At 34.5% G+C, this 21,006-nt stretch overlaps 1 protein-coding gene across 6 annotated transcripts in view; it reads right to left on the bottom strand.

Moving 5' to 3' along the window:
- The window catches only part of LOC133208204 (transcription initiation factor TFIID subunit 4-like), a 248,593-nt gene that overhangs the window by 163,082 nt on the left and 64,505 nt on the right, over positions 1 to 21,006 (bottom strand). For 3 of the 6 annotated variants that reach the window (XM_061345915.1, XM_061345914.1, XM_061345913.1), the window contains exons 11-13: positions 19,778 to 19,908; positions 17,730 to 17,855; positions 8,065 to 8,121 (exon numbers count right to left, since the gene is read on the bottom strand). The exons of 1 other annotated variant lie outside the window; for it this stretch is intronic. In XM_061345915.1, the coding sequence (XP_061201899.1) occupies positions 8,065 to 8,121; positions 17,730 to 17,855; positions 19,778 to 19,908 (314 nt within the window). 2 more of the 6 variants (XM_061345916.1, XR_009724291.1) reach the window with 2 other exon arrangements.

A 21,006-nucleotide genomic window follows, 5' to 3' on the forward strand; every position in this document is an offset into this window, starting at 1 on the left:
GAAAATGAACATGAGCCAGCTTCAGTGTGCACTTGCAGCCCAGAAAGCCAACCGTATCCTGGGCTGCATCAAAAGGAGCGTGACCAGCAGGTCGAAGGAAGTGATCCTGCCCCTTTATTCTGTTCTCATGAGATGTCGCTTGGAGTATTGTGTGCAATTCTGGTGTCCTCAACATAAAAAGGACATGGAACTGTTGAAACAAGTCCAGAGGAGGGCCACGAGGATGACCAGGGGACTGGAGCACCTCCCATATGAAGACAGGCTGAGAAAGTTGGGACTGTTCAGCCTGGAGAAGAGAAAGCTGCGTGGAGACCTCATAGCAGCCTTCCAGTATCTGAAGGGGGCCTATAAGGATGCTGGGGATGGAGTCTTCATTAGGGACTGTAGTGATAGGACAAGGGGTAATAGGTTAAAACTTAAACATGGGAAGTTTAGATTGGATATAAGGAGGAAGTTCTTTACTATTAGGGTGGTGAGGCACTGGAATAGGTTGCCCAGGGAGGTTGTGAATGCTCCACCCCTGGCAGTGTTCAAGGCCAGGTTGGAAGAGTCCTTGGGTAATATGGTTTAGAGCGATGTTTCCCTGCCCACAGCAGGGGGATTGGAACTTGATGATCTTAATGTCCTTTCTAACCCTAACTATTCTATGATTCTATATTTGGACACATAAAAGGGTTTTTTTTAAAAAAAAAGGAAGTACCATTGCATGCATTCCTCACTGCCCCTCCTGGAACCTCTGGATGCAATTGGCAGTACTCAGGAGATGCAAAGCCAAACCATCCTTATCACAAATCTCACACTGCAAAGGTGGAAGAAAACAGTTCCCTTATCTCTTCACTAAGCCCTGTTGTCTGGGCACCCAAAAGCAATTAGAAAAAGGGGGCCACTACTCTCCACTTGTTTAGCAGTCCCTCAAAATTCAACAGCAGTACCACTGGTTATTCCTACAGACATGGAAGGGAAACTGCAAGGGACCTGAAGGGCTGCAAATTGTCCTGTTACCTTCCTGAAGTCAGACACCACTTTCATGGAACTCATTTTACAACAGAAAGTTGCTGCTGGAGTGTTTTGGTGACATTCAGAAAAGCAAAGTCAACTTCAGCTAAAGAAATTCATTACAAAGAGCTTATACCATTCTAAACCCAAGTTCTGGAAATTCATATTTTAGTGGTCCTGTTGCTTTATAATGAGAGACAACAATCTTTTATTAGGCAGGACTCCATTGAGAGTATACACAGTCAATGTAAACCACAGGGATGGATTTATCCTCCCCTAACCTCTTGTCAGCTTTTTTAAAAAATGAAACCCATTAAGCAGAGCAGAATTTGTAACAGGTACTCCTTTTTTTGATATATTAAGAAAACAAACCAAATGCATTTCATAACAGAGCTAAACTCTAACTTGAAAATGAGTCTTTTCTTCCCTACTAGTTTTATTTGAGTATCAGAGTACATAGTTACTTAAAATTTTGTTGGCAAAAGTAACAAACAAACAAATAAAAAAAACAAACAATCAAAAAAAAAACCTGAAAGGAAAAGCCTACTTATACAAGTCTATACAACTTTTACTTGTTTAATGTTCCTACATTCCCAGAGTCACATGGGAACTATCACTATATTTCACTTGCATACATTGCTGCTAATGTCTCAAATAGGAGACTCCATCAGTATAAATACAGTTGTCATACAAAATCTAAAATAAATTACACTGTTGCTGTGTTAATTCGAAGGCTCCTACCTTTCAAATACCTCTTCTAGACTGAGATATCAGCTTTACAACAAAAAAAAGTCCGACTAGGCAGCCTGCCTTCTTGTTCGTATCTCCTGTCCCATTTTGTTTCACTTTAGCTCCCATTCTGAAAGATACGCAGCCTCATTCATCTGTGCTTATAAACAACCCACATACAAAGACTCACAATTCTGACATGGCTCTTTGTGAGGTAGCAGAACACATCAATATGACACTGACTGTCCTCCTCACACAGTGCATTCAAATTTGTATGAAATTCTAGTGAGGGAGCAAACAAAGTTCTAAGACTTTATTTTCTAGAGAGCAAGTATAAATAAATATTAAGAGTGTTCTTCATATTTTAAAGATGTATGAAGTATAAAAATAGTTTGCTACTTAAGAAGGGCTGTGTATTTAGCTCATGTATCAGTAAAACAGCATTTGCTTTTAGAATGCGAAAAATAACAGTTTTAATCAGTCACAAAAAATAAGCATTCATGTTAACTAAGCAAGAGCTATGCAGCATATATACACTAAAATCTCGCATCACTGTGGAACTCCACCAACATGATTTTGTAGAAGGAAATTATTATGTTTGAGAGGACTGGATTTAATTTAGATTTCTACTAGACTAACCAGGTAATCTCGGGTCAAGCTTGGGTTAGAGAAAAGGCCAAACCCAAACTCCAGCCCTTGACTCAACTCTAATTAATATACATTTCACCCAAGCAGGAATAAACCAATTTGACTCAGTTGGAAAATATTATGGCCATTCCTTTGATCCCATGGCATTTTTCCATCAGTTACTCAGTTTTCTGACTCCCTCTACTGCAAGGGTAATGCCACACTTCATCTTCAGCCAAACAACTGCCATCGCTTCTGCTCTTAGCACACAAAACCAGGTTGAATGTGTTTGGTTTTTCTGCTTAATAGTAAGACTACTGCTGCCTGAAGTTCTTCAGGATTTGTAGAATTCATGACAGGGTAGCACCTTATCCTTAGAAACACAGGAAACATTTTGTCAAACCCCACTGTCTTTAAACTAATTTGGAACTCTGAAGAGCTACACACCAAGATTCAGATGTACTGAGTTTATTACTTATTATAGATCTTCTTGTTTCTTCAGCAGCAGTATTTGTATATGCAAATGTAATACTAGTCCTCTCCTGTCCTTCCCATAAGTTCATAAACAACTTCAGTTGTTCAGAATTTGTGACTTATCAATGTATTGTAATGTATCTCTACATCCAAAGTAAAATCTACTCAAAAGGAAAAAAATCCAGTTAAGATAAAACAGTAAGCTTGATAACGCAGCAGGATTCTCATGAAAGTATTTTGACTGATAACAGACAGGACCACTTCTCTCTGAAATGCAAGTTTAATACTAACATATGAAGTTACTGCAACAACTTTATGACTTCAGGAAAATCTTGTACTCCAAAGCTAAATCCATGGCAGTGTTGAATGGGCTTGGATGGTACCAGAACAGCCTAAACACTTATCTGAAGCATTTTTCTGGGTACAAACAACAGACCTGCAGTAAAGGGAGACTAAACACACAGTAGCTCTGTTATCTAACCTTCTACATGTATTGACAAAAATGCCTGCATTCCTTCTGCATCACGGTTATAGCTTTGGTAACCTGATGCAGAAAATTATCTATAGAATAACTCAGTTCTGAGGAAACATTATTGCCTAAATGTTGCACTATGATTACTTCAGGTATCATATTCCTAGCTTTTCCTTCTTTCCCCCTACTGACCCTCAGACGGGTTACAGACCTAACTGAAAATTTAATTTAAACTCATTTCTGTGAAAGTGCTCCATTTCTCAGTGGAATGTTTTATAAGAAACACTTTTAAGAGAAGATTGTTGCTTTTGAATCAATATTTTTATGTCAGGCTTGATAAAATAGAAAACTCCTTCAGACTTCTCATCACAAGAGATACTGCATTACTAGTACAATCTTTAAGGACTCTGGTTTTGTAAAAAAGGGGAATAAGCGAACTTCAAGAAAACAGAATACTTTTCATTTGCTTTTCATTGTAACACCTTATGAAAACAGGATAACTGCAGTAAACTAAGTATTTTAAAAGAAACCACTCCTACTGAGTTGATACAGAAATATTAATATGGTGACAAGAAATTATTTGAAGTGAAATTGTTTTCATAATCTATTAGGTATATGATACTGGAGTTACAGTAATTTTGTCAACTTGTTTTATGTGGTATTCACAATTTCTAAGCCAGTGTTAGAGCCACAGAAGAAATACATCCTACATATTTCATTCTTATTTTTAATCAGAGAAGGTTCATATGGCTTCCTATAGCCCTCTATATGCTCACAGCCCAGATGTTTTTGCGCATCTAACTCAGAAAATGATACAGTTCAAAATCTGAAACACAGCGGAGTGAGGCTCTTGTTAAGAGAAGACATTGCAGACCCAGAGGAATGACAGCGCCCAAGCAGAGTGGTTAACATAATACTGCAGTGGATACTACCCCTTCTGGAAGTATGGAAAATACCTGCCCCTGGTGTGCTTCTGGAAGAGGCGAGGATTCCCAGAATACCCAGCCAGTGTAATAGTCAGAACAGCAACCCGCCTAAATAAATTTCACTGTTAAAGGACCTGATCCAACCCTAAGATGGGATATCTGTGCTGACAAAGGCATATAAAGGACTGTCTTGTGTCTTCAGATCACTAGGGCTTTTGTTATGAATATCAACCGGTCTGAGATTTCGTCTGCATGGTTAACAAGTACATCTGAGAATAGATTCAACTGAGTGTTATCTAAACTGTTCTAGGTTCTGGATACATGCCCAGACATTTATGGTGTCTGTTTTAAGTTTTTATCATTATGCAATGTTGTTGGTTGGTGATGACACAAAGATGTTAACCAAGTTGATCTTTAAAGATCAAACTCTACTACCTGACTCTTAAATTAAAAGATTTTTAGCCAAAAGACACTGAATATGTAGAATAACATCCATGATGGAAAGGATACTTAGGATATTTCCTTCCCTGCCTTTCTCTTAAATTATTTCTATTATTAATACTAGATGTTGACTCCATTATTCTGAATCTTGATCTATTCCTCCTATCTGTTATATGGCCTATTTTATGACCTATTTAATGACCCTTTTACTGGAAATTAGAGAACTGGTAATTTGTTTAACTTACATTTGTGAATTTTCATACTTCCAACAGACTACATAAATCAGTATATTTTCTAAAGTTTGAATCTGTAAGATCATGCAACCTGAGGTAAGCATTACTCACAAATGATGTTATTTCTTACATTAAATTGTACTGAGAATCAAACATTTCCAAATTTGTGTTACAAAACAATGCAACAACTAACAGCTGAACACCAACATTTTTCCTAGAAACAATCTCAATGGAAAATATTTTTCACTAGTTTATTACAGAGATTTACCATTAAAACTATCATGTAATGTCCACTGACAAAAAGCTGCACCAATTTAGAAGTGTGAAAGTAAACAGAGAGTTTTAAGCAATATAAATGCCCACAGGCACATTCTCCTACTGCTTTCACTCAAGTCCATTTGAAACAGGTTAATACTAAAACAAAATAAGTCAAACTGAAATAAGAGTGGGCTTGCACTGACTGAACTAAAACAGTGCTAGTCTGTGAATGAAACCTCACTGTTATGTCTAGTCTCCAATAAGACCATATGTAGACATGCTTTCTGTTTGTTTTGGTAAGTATTTAAACACAATTTAAATTGGATTTAAGCCAGTTTGGTTTAAACAATATGTAGAATGGCTGAAAACTGGCTAATAAATGAAGTAAAATGAAGTTACAGAACAAAACATAAAATAACTTTCACCTTACTAAATTAATTTTTAAATATGTTCAAAGGACACAGTAATCTCCCTTTACATTTTCTTGATGACACCAATAAGCAAGAAGGGCACTTCTTAAGGGTGTAAGTTCAGTGAAAGAATTCAAACTTCTTTTTTTTTTTTAGTTAGGAAATAAAACAGAGTGTTATGGAATGGAAGACCCCAAAATATCCATAAAGGAGAATGTTTTGGAACAAAGCTAGTTTTTATTTCCTCTTTACCCTATTATCCTTGTACTGGTTCCTTTATTTTGCATTGCAAGACAATGCTTTCTACATTTTTTTCAATGTTTCCACAAGTGTTTTTTTTCTTAAATATGTAAAAGACTTTCTTATTTGGTATGTCGCTTTCTTGCTCTGACTTTTGTCTTCATTAAGTATCCTGGACTATATTCTCTTTTTGCTGTATTTGTTTTAGATGGTCATCCATTTCTACCTGGCACAGAACCAGTTTTGAAGAGTACAGTTCCAGACTGTTTTAATTATATATTTTTTAATTACTTTATTTTTGGCAGTGGCAGTACAATTTGACACATCCCCAAACCCCTTTGCAAAAGTTAATGCAAAAGAACATTTTTTGCTAAATATATTGGAATATTTCAGGTGAAAGTCTCTAAACCAGCTGAAGAAAGAGCTGTAGAACGCTAATTACTAAAAACAGAGACATGCTTGTATTTCTTATGGTTTCGAACAGGTAGAATGAAATTCAACTTCAGAGAGAGGCATGGTGCCAGCAAATTATACACTTTCATTAGAAGAGTGAGAAAAAAAGGCAGGGCTACTATACAAAACAATGGGGTGCAGCACTCACACAGAAAACCTAGTTTTCATTCTGCATTTACTCAAACATGTTATCATATCCAGGAACACCACTACTTTAAAATTACATACCAGTTTGATCTAAGCATTTTTTATTAGGTTACCACCAAAATATTTGCTACCTCTTCACTAATACCACTATTGCTATCACTAAGAACACACTTCATACACTTTCATCCACATCAGCACAGCGTCACTCCCTCTAGTGGGTAAGAAACAGAGCTTACAGACAACCTGAATTTTCAGACGAGAGAAGCACTCCTGCAGCTACACCAAAAGCAGTTACACGTAATGGAATGCAAGACTTCCATTGCAGCTACAAAGAGAACCACTCCGACTACTATAAAAATGCGGGTTTAGTAACCCTGTTGTTTAATTTGGCTTCCTCAAGTTTCCAATGGCCAAAAAAGAGTTACCACGAATGCAAATATTGTGGCAGCAAGAAAAGCAGTAATTTCTAGCTTGCATTCACTTCCAAGCAGCGTGGTAGTTTTAGTTCTCAGCTCAACAGCAAGTTTTACCTGCCAACAAGTATTTCACAGACCTGATTCTTCCTTTGCATACACTGGCTAGATACGAAAGTCAAGTAGCATTAAAATCCTACGTCTTTTCCTGCCCAATAACTTATTTCATTTGAATACTTGTTTGACAAACCCAGCTCTGGAAATACTAAGGCACAGTCTGATGTTTACAAGAACTCATTTCAGCAAATCTTACTACATAATCGCATAATGAAAAGGAAAAAAAAAGTCATCTCAATATGTACTTGGAATTTTTTTGACTGTTATATGCTTATATATATAAGATCTGTATAACTAACGGAATAGTAAAATACTGCCAACAGGGAAACAAGACAAGAAGAACAGGGCAATACAAAAAAACTTGTTACATGCATTTTTCTGTATATATAACTTTCTAACGTATGATTATAACGTCCTCGTGCGTATATCCAAAGAAGTTGGCTAAAAAACCCCAGCATGCGTTTGCTACAAATAATGTTGCAAAATTTTTAAAATAGGAATGACTATCAACTGATAGATATTTTACTCCAATTAAGTTGCAACCCAACCCTAAACTGTGAGATGCCTTAAGCAAGGGACAGCCACTCTTACCTACAAGCAAATTAAGGTACTCATTGGTTCACAAATTGTTACTCTTCAAATAACGTATCAAAACTTCATCTGAAATTATTCAGTAATTTTTAGGTTGGTGTAATTTAGACTGATAAGTAAACAGTCCACTGAATCACATCACAGAGAAAATGTCTGGCAATTACACTACTTGAAAGACTATTAACAGAACAAAATTGTTAAGTAGCACATTTGTGAGAAAGTGACATTTTACAAAAAGACAAAGGCATACATTTTTCCACCAAAATCTAGTGCTGCTGTCATCAACAACCCAACAAAAGCTACAGCTACCTAAAATGGAAATGTAATGTATGGAAATATTCTCTTATAAAATCTCCTTAGGCTTCACATGTATTAATGTATTAGTTTGCAAACATTAAGATCAAAGGCAAAGCAACAAATACATCCTAAAAAGTTTTTAGTCAGATTTTTATTAACGATATACAAGTAGCAAGGCATAAAAAATTAATATGTTCAAGCCTTGAAATGTCAAGTGTAATGATCTCTAGCTCTGCTTACCTCCTTTGCTTTTTGTTTCAGTCTGGCTTGCTCTGGGTCTTCTTGCCTTGAGCGACTCTACATGTTTAAAAAAATGGGGAAAAAAGGTTACCAGATGGTTTAAGAACCCCTCATCTGTTGCAGTAAGTTAAAAAATAACAAAGAAAGGGGAACAGGATACAAGGTGTCAAAGATGGGATGCTTAAATTCACAGAAGTGCAATTTTAAACCTGTAGGCCTTACCCAAAAGACTTAAATATTCAGTTGCAAGTAAGATCTACCCTTGGTTTAAATTAAAGAAAAACAAAACAACAAAAACAACAACAAAACCACAAACAAACAAACAACAACAAAAAAACCCACCAAAACCCCAACATGTTTTTGTCAATTAAAGTTTCTATACAGGTTAGATTTCAATTATCTAACACAAATTCAAGAGCAGAAGTAACACCCTTTCCATTACCTGAACTTTTAAATTTTAAGTCCTTACAGTCACTTATTTTAAAATTATCTACTGTTTTCAACTAAGCTTTTATTCAGCTGTTGGTAGAGAATGTAGAGAGAACAGTTGTAAAGTCACCCTCCCAAACAGTAGATCCTCATAATACAGCTATTATTAGCTGTATGAGCTGAACTTTGAGCATACAAATACGCTTAAGTTAAACTCACTCATGTACTACTAATACTACAATGTTATAATTTTTAAAACTGGAGAAATATTGCCAAATGGCAACTTTAATATTTTCATTCAAAACCAAGAACAATAGCTCTAAAATACCACTAAGAGTAACTGCTAAATTACAATAACAATACGTAACCATACATTTCTTGGTATACAAACTGGTTTACAACCATATGTTAAAACGATTAACTTCTTATTTATGCTCACTAGGTATACTCAAAATGATGGAATTCAAAACTGGAGACAGATAATATATACATTATGCTTTTCAATGGCATGATTTGTCAGGATTCAGAAAATGTTGCATGAAAAGCTGTAAGAAGCGACAATAAAATCTGTGACATCCATGGAAAACTGTTGTCCCTGAGACGTTAAAGATGTAACTTTTTTATTTTCGCATTTCTTTGACATTTAAAGTGATATCACTTACACAACTCCTAAAGGAATAAGAATCCCTATGCCCTTTCCTATCTACCTTTCTCTGCCTTTTCTCTGCTGAAGAAAAACCTAAAACTCAAAAGAATTTTAGCTTGCAAACTTAAGATATCTTTTTTCCCTGTTGTTTAAATTTTTCATAATATATTCTGCTCAGAAGTTAAAAAATCCATGAAGAAAACCAATGGGAGATAGGTTTTAAGGGTAAGAGGACATACAGTATTGTTGATATATCTGGAGAGAACCTTGACTATGACCTGGCATACAGGGCACCAATGACACTGAATTCTCTATCCTCTTTTCATGTTTGTTTGGGTTTTTCTTAAAGTAGGATTATTTTTCAGCTAATATGCCACCTATACAAAACATAGTGATGATAAAACATGGCCAAATTAAACAATAATGATAATTTTAGATATGCTTTACTCTTCCACTATGCACATTAGCTTCATCTTCCATCACCACTTACAAGTGATTTTGTGCCTGTTGGCATAATAAAAGGCAGTTTGGCAGGATGGAGTAAAGAATGACAAATTAAAATCTGTAGGTAGATTAGACTCTCAATACTTTAGCTGTGCCAACCAAGAAAGGAACTCTAACTTAACGCAGATGGAGATTCCTTCTAACTGCTGTGGCCAGACAATAAGAAAAATGTAGATAATTTGATCATAGCAGGTGGGTTGGAATTACATGATCTTTAAAGTCTTTTCCAACCCGAACCACTCTGATTCCATGATTCTATGATCTAGTTAACATTTAAAGAACAAAAAGGCATTTCATTAAATATGTAGATCTGCCAGAATTCTATTCAGTACAGCAACTACTAAGAACGAGATTATGTTTATACCTTTTAGGTTAAAACCCAAACAAATAAAAAGCCCCATTCAATGAGCTCCTTATCCAGGAGACAGGTGAGTATTTATGAAACGAGCTGAATTAGGTCCTTGCTCTGTCATTTTGTGATGACAGTTAATTGTTGTGTGCCTCAGTTTCTCCAGCGTGATGTATGGAAAATCATATGTAGCCCTTTCATGGGTTTTGATGATAAATTTATAAATGTGCAATGAACTTCTATTGCCTTCTGAGTCTCAGTGAAAGCAGTACAGAAATAAAAAAGTGTTGTTATACTACTGTATAAAGCTGAATCATTTGCCAAATGCAAAGTACAACTTAAAAGCACTTCAGCTTAAGGAGAAAGCAGGGTGTCCTGGGAGAATCAAACTAAGACTTCTAATATTGTTACCAACTTTTGACAAGAAAGTTGTAGAAAGTAGCTGTAGTTGTACAAGATAGAATCCTGGAAAACACACTAGATCTACACTGTGTTTGGGGACACTGTAAGAAAAATTAAAGCAACAGATGCAAAGTAACACTGCAACTTCCTGGACTCTGTAAGTGAAGGAACAACCCTGAAAGTGCTACAGCTGATAGCACATTTAAAAGTTGGGTCTTCCCCCTGACCCATTCCAGAAACTAACCAAATAAAAGTAGATTTGTAATTCACAGCACTCTGAAAAAGCAGAATCCAAAAGCAGACAAAAACCCGTATGATCTACTCTGTGTAACCTTCAGCTCATTCACAGTAAATAAATAATCAAAGGTGAAAACAGGTCCTCAGCTTCTGACTGGTATTAAGTACATGGAATTTTTCAGTAAGGAAGATTTAAAATACCAGGTGATGTTTAGATATACAAACCCAGATTGAAGGTGAAGGTAGAACTACTTTTATATTCAGAATAATGCAATGAGTTTCTAGTTCTTGCTTGAACTCTCACCAAGTAGCCTTTTCAAGGAGCTTTGTTTCAAAAAGTAGAATCTCAACTTTACATTGGATAAGTTATTACTGGTATAAATTAGTAAAAAAAAATCATGAACTTAAATGTCATTTTCTGTTTCTTTTTGTGTTCAGACACATTTTTATACTTTGGATTTTTTTTTTTAAACAGATTGTTAAGACTAAAATACCTTCCTGCTGACTACCATGCCAGTTTGCAAAGCAGTAAGGTTCAGAAATAAAATCATCAGCATATGGAGGCTAAAATGTGTAAAGTATAAACAAAGACTACTAATTCTTTATGATCTTAAGCAAACTATAAAAGGCTTCTACAAAGCCAATGCAACACAGATTAAAGCAAATATAAGCAAACAAAAATGTCAAGCTTAACAGAGGTGCTTAGATAAGCTTTTAAAATGTCACTAGCTTCTCTTTACACTCCATTCCACCTATGAGCATCTTTTCCTTTCTCCGAAGAGTCAGTAATTCTGCTGTTCCTCAGCTCTTGTAGTGCTTGTTTCTGTGCCACCATTTTCACTCATCAACTGTGTTACCATTTTATACCTCTGACAAACTAGTGACTAATCATTCTTTTGTTTTGAAATTCCAGTTTAAATTTTTTCTTCAATAACATCTTGTATTCTTGTTGTTTTTTTTTTTCTTGTTTTCTCCTTTCCCTCTAACATCCAAATCTTAACATGCTGCAACTCACCTGTTTTTTGAAGCATATTTTTCCAAAATATTTCAATACACCAATGCTTCCTCTAAAGCTTTGGAAACACACACCAACCACTGACCCCCCCCAGCTCAAAAAGGTTAAAAGACTTTATCACAACTCCTTTCCTTTCTGCTCTCTAATCTTCATGTCTAGATCTCTAAATAAAGCTGGGTTTGTGTAATATATTTTCATGTTGCTGAATAAACAACTTTAGAAGCAAGGTAGATTCCCATTATCATTTTAGAAAAACCTAGGACTGATCATAACCATATAATATACTTTTAAATACATCAAATGCCATCTCCTACTAAGAACTTATTCACCAAACCAGGTTTGTTAACTACTCCAAACACAAGCCATTTTTATTAGACCAGAGAGCCTGATATTTTAATTGTTAAGAATGAAAATGCTTTGTGTTAACGAACTTGTTATCTTATTTATCTGAAAACTGCATAGATCACATTAGGCCTATGAAAATATCAGACTTTCAAAGTATGAAAAGCAATGTATGTTAAATGTGCATATTCAAAACACATCAGAAATACAGGGGGTCATTTACATGTTACCAGCCTTCATAATGTTCCAAACCTCAGCTTTTCTCCTTGCTTGTTTTAAGGAAGAATACCACAAAGACATCTAATAACACCTGTAATAGTGTAATTTTAAGAAGGGGATTTTGTATTTCATAGAATTTTTTTAAATTAGAAAGTAACAGTATTTTTTAAATAATGGTATCTATTATTCACATACTACTTAAACATATGCAGCAATTATTTTTAAAATTGGAGGGTATTTTGTGTATCTATGCAGATGTGCAGACTAACAGCCCTTCTGATGTATTTAACTGTGACCATTATCCAGCATTTTGTTGTAATTTGTAATGTCAAAGATGCTTTGTTACAAATGTTGTTACACTTTTTGTCTCACTAACAAAAAATGTTTCCTATCAGATTTATAATGATTTTGAAGTCCCAGCTTGTTAACCCTGTGTTAGAAAACATCTCACAAGATCTCTCCTCCTAAATACATGTCTCCTACACTTAGCAACATCTGATCCCAGTTAAAGCACTTACAACTCTACAACCCCTTCCCACTACATACACTGGGAGTCTTTAATGCTTCAAATTCAACTTTTTTCATTAAATAAAGTTAAGAGTCACAACTGCAGGTGCTGCACTATTGAGAGTCACTGCTGTGCCAACAGTTTCAATTTTAAACCTATTTTTCCCCATTGATGACATTAGAACTTCACCCACGGCTGTACCAGCTTATAACTTTCACTTTTAATTAAAGAAATTAAATTGGCAACATGAAACACTTTGCTTTCACATTAGCTTTGTTAATAAAAAGTGAAAGTTAAAAGCAGCATAGCTGAGGGTAAAACCCTATTCAGAGCTACGACCACAGTGAGGTGGAATGCAGGAATGGAGATCGAAAAAAATGATTTATTTTAAAATCATTAAAATTGTAGTAAGAAATTTCTAAAAATACAGAAAATTATCTCAACACAATAATTCCCTCTTTGCTCTCTTCACATCAGAATTGAGTTACAAGTTTCCATTCAGAGAGTACTTCTCACAGAAAACTGCATTACATCCACTGTACTCTCAGAAGAGAAGAAAAGGATTTAATTGGCATGATGACTGAACTCATCTATGGCTCAAAGAGGCAGCCCCTTCAAGTAAGGAAATTTGCATTGCCCAAGTTCAGTGATCTCTGCAATAAAAAAGACCTTCAGCCTATGGTACTATAAAGATCACTATCACCCATAAACATCAATTAACTTTGCAAACAACACTAAACAATTTTCATTTACTTATGTAATTATTCTTTTTACAGAATAGAAATATGACTCTCATAGGAGTTAAGACTCTAAAACTTGACAGGCTTGTGTTACTAATACGAGCACTCAAAATAGTAGACTAATGGAATATATATATATTGGAAATGAGTTTTCAAAATTAATCTGATAATAATAATGCATTTAGCCTATTTGAGTGGATGAATTAACACAGTAATTCTACCAAGATTCACTTTATTATATAGATTGTATCACAGAAAATAGATTTTTCTGAAAACATGGGCAATCCCAAGCTGCACATCTTCGCTATATTAAGTACTACCCTCTCAAAAAATTAATTCAGAAATAAAACCAACCAACCAAAAAAAAATTAAGTACTATCTCTTATTCCTCCTGCTGTTGGAAATATTTCAATTATTAGCCCAGAACCAGAACCTCATTCAGTCTGACACACACAGCCTGCATTTCCCAGGTTTTGGAAATAGCTATGAAAGCAGCAAGGAACATATCTTTTACTATAGCAAGACTGATGCTTTTATGTTTCGTTTTTCTTTAAGAAAGTTCACACAGCACACACCATGTCAAACGTAAACTCCTCAAGTGATTTTAGTCTGGCTTTTGACCTTTATGCAGTGTTAAGACTTTACTTAGCTCTCCTTGCAATTTCTTCTACATCACCAAAGACACGTTTGAAAGATCTGTGCTTCTGCATACATGTGGAAACAACGGGTTCTTACTAGGAAAACAAATGAGGGAGAAGAGCTGATTATCTCCTTTAAAGAAACTGCACTCGATCTATGTGTTCATATTCAAGACACCCCTTTCCTGTGACATTTTTATTTTACTCAATTATTCACTTATCAGGAAGATAATCCAGAAGTAACGGTAAATTGTGTGTTGCATTGCTACTATAGCATAGTATGATTTTTCCTTACCTATCAGGTGTGTCTTCCCCCAAAATACCTCGCTGAAATGCAAACATGAGTTATTCTTCTCTAAACTGTGGTATGAAGTTTCTATTTCTCTAGTACTTAATAGGCATGGCAAGTAAAATTTTGTAATATTCTCTCATTCAACAAGCAAATAATACTGTTATTTTGCTTTAAAGATACTCTTCTAGCTTCACACTTTTTTTTAACTTGGGACAGATTGGCAAAAATTTTAAATCCCTTTTTGGAACCTAACTTTGAGTCTATTTCCAATCAAATTTTATCTCTTTCTCTCAAAACTTTTATCTGAAACAAAATCAACTCCATCTGGATGCTTACAAATTCTGCAATCACATCCTACTATAACAACTGAAATTATGGTTGTAGATCAATCCAAACACTAGTATCAAAGTTTCTTTTCTCCTACTAAAGAAACCAACCCACTACCCAAAACAACCACAAAACCTGCAAACCCAATACTTTCTTACCCCTTGCTGAATTACAATGCAAAATTACCAAATTGGTTTCAAGGCTTCCAAAAGACTCATGCTGACTCCCATTTCATTTCAACCTATTCCTTTGTTTTTTCATCTTTTCAGTTGATAATTTTATTAAGTTTGACTATTTGATACCATCCGCTCCAATAGCCAAAACATTTATTTGTCTTACTCTTTCTCAAAAACCTGGGCTTTGGCTATCAACAAAGCTCCAAAGTGTAAATAAGGAAAACAGAATTTTCACGGAACAGACAATAGGTGAGATACCACTAGCAGGCAATTTTGAAACTCTTCCTAAAATTACTCTGCTGAGTAACTTTAGAAGTATGTTGCAAAATAACACACCAAAACATGTATAACATAAAAAAATCTGTTCATCTGATACACACATTAAGAAGTTGCAGTTACAAATAAAAAAAAATAAATCTGATTTTTACACATAAGCACCTGTAGAAAAAAAATCAGAAACAGAAATTTCATTTTAAAATCCAAAGTTCTCTAACCTTTAAACACACAGCACTGTCAAGGTGATAAAGATGCCATGACTGGGGAAAAGACTTCTTTGCATAGTGGGTATTTCAGTCTTCAGAGACAGTTTAACTATTACCCCTTTTGCAGACAAAAATATCAACCACCATCCACAAACAGACATGAAATAGTTACTGATCTTTACCATGATTATCAGGACAGCTGGGGCAGATTTTAACTGTGTCCAGGTAATGCCTGTGTCATTACAATTACTGTATTCTTTCCACAAAGACCTCAATCTCCTTACACCACTAGGCAAATTCATAAAAGACAGAAAATTCTAAATCCTGAGTAAGGAATTAGTACATAGAAATTCAGAATAAAGATCTCAGTAGTTACTGATATTATTGTACAGGTGGTCTCAAGTTTGAGCAGCACCCTAGATTCAAAGGAAATAATGAAAAATCTATTATTTCAAATTAAAAGTTGTCGTCTGACCATATTTTGCCAAACTATGTCCTACACAAGTGCTGCAATAGGTTGTCAGTCCTTCAGAACAGAATGGCTGAGAGCCAGCTGAACAATCCAGAAAGAAGACACTATCAATGTAAATACATGTAAATTCCAAATAGGCATTTTCACTTAGATCACAACATTGCATAAGCACCTCACAAAAGGTTCACAATACTTCTAACTTATCTTTCTGAAAATTCATTCTGAACATTCATACTGATCAATCAGCATTGCTCTTCCATGGCTACTTTGTGGTTTAGTTTCGGTTATTTAACACCTTCAGATATTTTTCCAGTACACCATGTAGTTATGCCAAGCTGCCTCCTGTCACTTTCTGGTCATAAAATTGATTTATAAATTCATTAATAAAAATTCTTCAAATAGGATATTCTTATATTTGTTTGTTGTAGAATTCTTTGATTTGCTCTGTCATCTATAGTAATCAAACATGTTGATCATGTATTTATTTCCTAAATTTTGACTTCACAGGAGATTATTCAAGACTAAAAGAAAGAAACAACTCACAAAGATTATCAAATCATGAAGTCATTCAGGTTGGAAGGGACAACAGGAGAGGTCATCTCACCCAACCTGAGATCAGCGTATATAAGGCTTAATGAAGTCAGGGAAAATGTTTTGAAGGATTGCAAGCTACTGTATTTTCCTCAATGTCCATAAAAAACCATAACCAACATAACAAACAAGTAGCAAGATACACGGAAAACATGAGTCATCAAGATGTATTCACAGAAAGAAGGAAATGGGATAAAAAAATAAATACCTCTTTTTTTTTTTTTAATAAGCATTACCTTTTCAGTCTAAACATTTAGAGTATATACATTATGTAGAAGTTTGTGGAATATTTAACAATGTGAACAGTCACAAATTAAGAGTGAAAATGGGACAGATTAAAGCGCTACATTGAGAAACAACTTTCTGACATAAGCAAGGGTAGGTTATTTTTCCGTTTTTTTTTGTTGTGTTTTTTTTTTTTTTTTGAAATACCTTAATTTACAGACATCAATGGCACAAAATCAGGATGCTAAATCTTACCACTGAGTGTTAACTTGTTCTGTATTATATCTTCAGAATATACAATAAATAATTCAATGAAAATGCGATTAAAATTGAGATAACTAAAGGATAAACTTATTTGCACTTTGATATGTTATATATAATTAAATTTTCAGCTACAAACAGGAGGTTTTATCTATACCTGTATGCTCCTGAAGGAGTATTACCTTAGTTTAAAAATTCAGCCTTTGGAATTAAAGTTAAAAAGGAAAAAGTCCAGAAGAACTGATAGCTAACTGAAGACAGGCATGGACCAATAAAATAATGAACTTATATATAGAGGAGGAACACCAAGAGAGACACACAGTATTTAAATTAAAATAAATAAATGAACAAAACTTTTTTAAAATAAGAGAAATCTAGTAACTCAGGAAGTAAGAAGCCTGAAAAATAAAAAAAATCTGTAAGAATTTACTGAATTGTGTTTAAATACCAGAAGTGCAGCCTAGGATTTTCAAATGGCACAGAAACCCTGGCATCTATTAAATTTCAAAGGCAATTGTGAAAATTATTTCACCATGGTATTTTGAAAATGTTAGCCATTGTCTCCTATATTCCCAAGAACTCCTCACATTCAGAGCTGTATCTTGAAAAATGCAGGAGAGTTCCAGCTGGATAGGTCTGTAGTTGTCACAGATAAGATAGCATGACTTAATGAACTTAAGTTGTAATGTCACAATATCTTTTTGTTATTAAAAAAAAAGGAAAGTATTTATGAAACAGATTTAATGAAATTAAATAATTGAAGTCTATGAATTGTTTAGTAGTTTTAAAAAAATAGAGCAAAACAGATACCTTGGCAGCCTTCAGCAAGATTTCCCTCTCCTGTTCATCTTTCCTTTGCTTTTCTAAACGCTCCAACTGTTCAAAAAACTTTAACTGTGATCGGACATCTGTAGATTGTTCATACCACTCATCATCCTGTAAAATAAAACCAGTGTCTTATAAAGTGTTTTAATCAAGACTATGCATTTAAAGAAGCCTATAGATGCTATAACTTAAAATCTTCCCATTTTACTAACAATAAAAAAAATAAAATTACCAATTTTTTTAAGCTCAGGGGAATGCAACCAGCCTGTGGTTAATAATGCAGCTAAATCTAATTAGTATCTAAGCAAACTGAAAAAACAAGGATTGATTTATCAGCAAGAGAGACATCAAAGAGTTAAAGCAAACACTAATTAAAAATCCTTAGGATGCTCAACTTTGTTACTGAACAGTCCTAGTTATAGCATATAAGCCTGATATTTGTACAATATACAGTACCTGTATATGTACTCGAACTAGTAATAGATATGATCAAAATGCAGCATTAAAAAATAAAAGCATTAAAGCAAAAAATTCAGTTGAAAATAAGACTCCAATTACTATTAAAATAGAGGAACTTTATGACAACTAAGAGCATGGAAGCTTTCCTAGGACCCAACAAACAATAAAAATTTATGACAATGAACAGGGTGAACACTCAGAATGCCAGTCAGAACAATAAGTTATTCACATTACTTCCATCATATTAATCTCCTTAAAATTCTCCTTTCTGACTGTCATGTTATGAATCAAAGAAAACCATTAACCAAGAAATATACAGAAGACAATGAAAATTGGAGACAACAGTGGTTTTTCCCTAAGAACCTTTAAATGCATCTTTGGCTTAGCACAGGCTAAGCAAAGTGGGGTTTTTTCTCAGATGCCATCCTAGGGAGAAAGAAAGAAGGATTTAACACTGCTGAAGCTGAAGAAGAATACTGGGAACAAACAAAGAGATTTACTTTTAATCCAATGTAGTAGAATGTATCAATTGAAAGGAAAGATGTAAGTGCACACAGTCATAGTAGACTTTGTGGGGTTTTTTTAATCTATTTTTCTATCACAGTGATGTTAATTCTAGTCACAGATCCTAGTTAAATTTTTCTCAAAAATGCCACATGTAATTAGTCTAACTGTGATTCAGGTTTGGGAAATAGGTGAGCAAAGGTACAGTTCAAACTTTTTTGCCCAGGCTTTCACTCAAGGTTAAAAACAAACAATCAGACAAACAACCCCCCCCAAGCAAAAGAGCCCCAAACCAGAGCTACTCAATGTATATGCATGCTGAAGAAATCTAAACACAGCTTAGACACAACATACATCAACAGTTATTGTAATCTTGCTTTTACACCAGTTTAATAGCTATTAGCATCTTATTTAGGATATTTCAAATTTATCAATAAAGATGTTTGCTTTATTTGAATTTCAAGCTGGTTTGCAGAGTATTACTTAAAATTCCTCTCTGGTTTAATATATCTAATCTAATTTTCTTTAAGAATTCAATCACTAACAATGGGATCAGGTAGCATTTTATCTTGAAATGTTCTTTTTAAACAGAGCATAATCGTTTAATTACAGTGCAGAATTTGCAGCTGAAATTTATTTGTTGGTTTAAGACAGATTGGTAGCTTTTGTAAAAATTAATATTTGTCACAGACAAGGATATGTAAATTTATCATAGATTCCTTTATATTGAAACCATTTTGATCCAACTGAAGGATACCTTGGTCTGAAAAGGAGATGTCAAGAATCAACAATCTTAGTCACAATCTATGAACAGAAATAGCTTAACAGATGCTCCATGCTAGACACTTTAGCAGAGAAGATGAAAACATAATTGTCATACAGAAGGAAGACAGATCTGGCAAACAGTGCTATCATCCCACACCACCTTCTATTTGCTGAGATGGACAAACCTACCTTTAAAACACACTTTGCACAGAGAATGACACAAAACATCTACTGTATGTTATGAAAAAACAGCATCACGCTGCATCATTTTATAACATACAGAATACGTTTCTTTGTACACTTACTTTGTACGATTCCATCCGGTGCTGGGTTATCACTGTTACTTTTTCTATCACTGTTTTTAATCTGTTTTGTGTTGCATGGGAAATAAAAGTAACCACTTCAGCTGGCACATCAGTAATTCCAAGTTTTTTAGCTAAAGCAAAAAGAAAACAACAGAGAATTAGCTTACCCGCCATAAAGACACCTTCTAAAGAACATAAATCCACAACTTCATATTCCTTAACAGAAAAATCCACAGCAGTGTATTTATATGGCTTTGGTGATACATTCATGACCCCTTGAAAAGAGGTGTGACTGCACTTTGAAGTTTGAAAGAGATATCGGAGCTTTTTTTTTTTAACCACTTAGAAATTTAAGCGTATGAAATTTTACCAAAGCTTATCCTCATATATTAAAATAAAGCATAAACAATTTGAATTCTCAGTTGTTCTACAAAAGACAAAGCAATTTCTTTATTTTCCAAAGCAATAGTGCAGATTAATTTCAGTGTCAATGAGATGAGGCTGCAGCCCAAAGCATACTGTTGCTTATGTACTTTAGCCTACGCTACTGGCATGCTAGTGATAATAAAAATTGTTTAGGGAAAAAAACCTATTAATTAAATACAAACAAATAAAGTCATATTAACAACAGTTATTAAGAAACACAGTTGTCCCTCAAACACTGCTAAGAGTTGTATTTGTGGTTATTTGTATATTTGGTATTTTGTGCTAAGTTTATATGAAAAGCAAACTCTGTACAGTCTAATGTATTAATATATTAAGAAAACACCTGAGCTATGGAAACAACATTATGGGTAACTCATAAGAATTCCCTAATGCATCAAAATAATTCCAGAATATTGGATATAAATTTGTAGATATTAATCTAAGCTATCCTCCTACAAAGACATAGATGTAAGTAGTGCCAGTGGGACAGTATTCTGGATAAAAATTCTGTGTCCACACACAAATATATATATATTATATATATATTACATATAAAAAAAGTCAGCAGTTGCATTTTGTATGGATTCTTGGACTTGACCCACCACAGGGGGTTAACACTCTCATGACACTGAATCAGTTTTCCACAAGACTTTTAAAAACACTTGTGAATATGCTTTTGATACGTACAAAACAGCACAGCAAATTCGTCTGAGAATATTGTGGAACCCGTTTCCTGAGTGGCTAATTACAAAAGTAATCCTCGTGTGCGGGAGGGTTCCCCGACCTCATACAAACCTGAGAGG

This window comes from Neopsephotus bourkii, unplaced genomic scaffold, assembly GCF_033783945.1.
Source record: "Neopsephotus bourkii isolate Nb327-2 ecotype Australia unplaced genomic scaffold, CSIRO-AGI_Nbou_v1 NB_245, whole genome shotgun sequence".
NCBI classification, from domain to species: Eukaryota; Metazoa; Chordata; class Aves; order Psittaciformes; family Psittacidae; genus Neopsephotus; species Neopsephotus bourkii.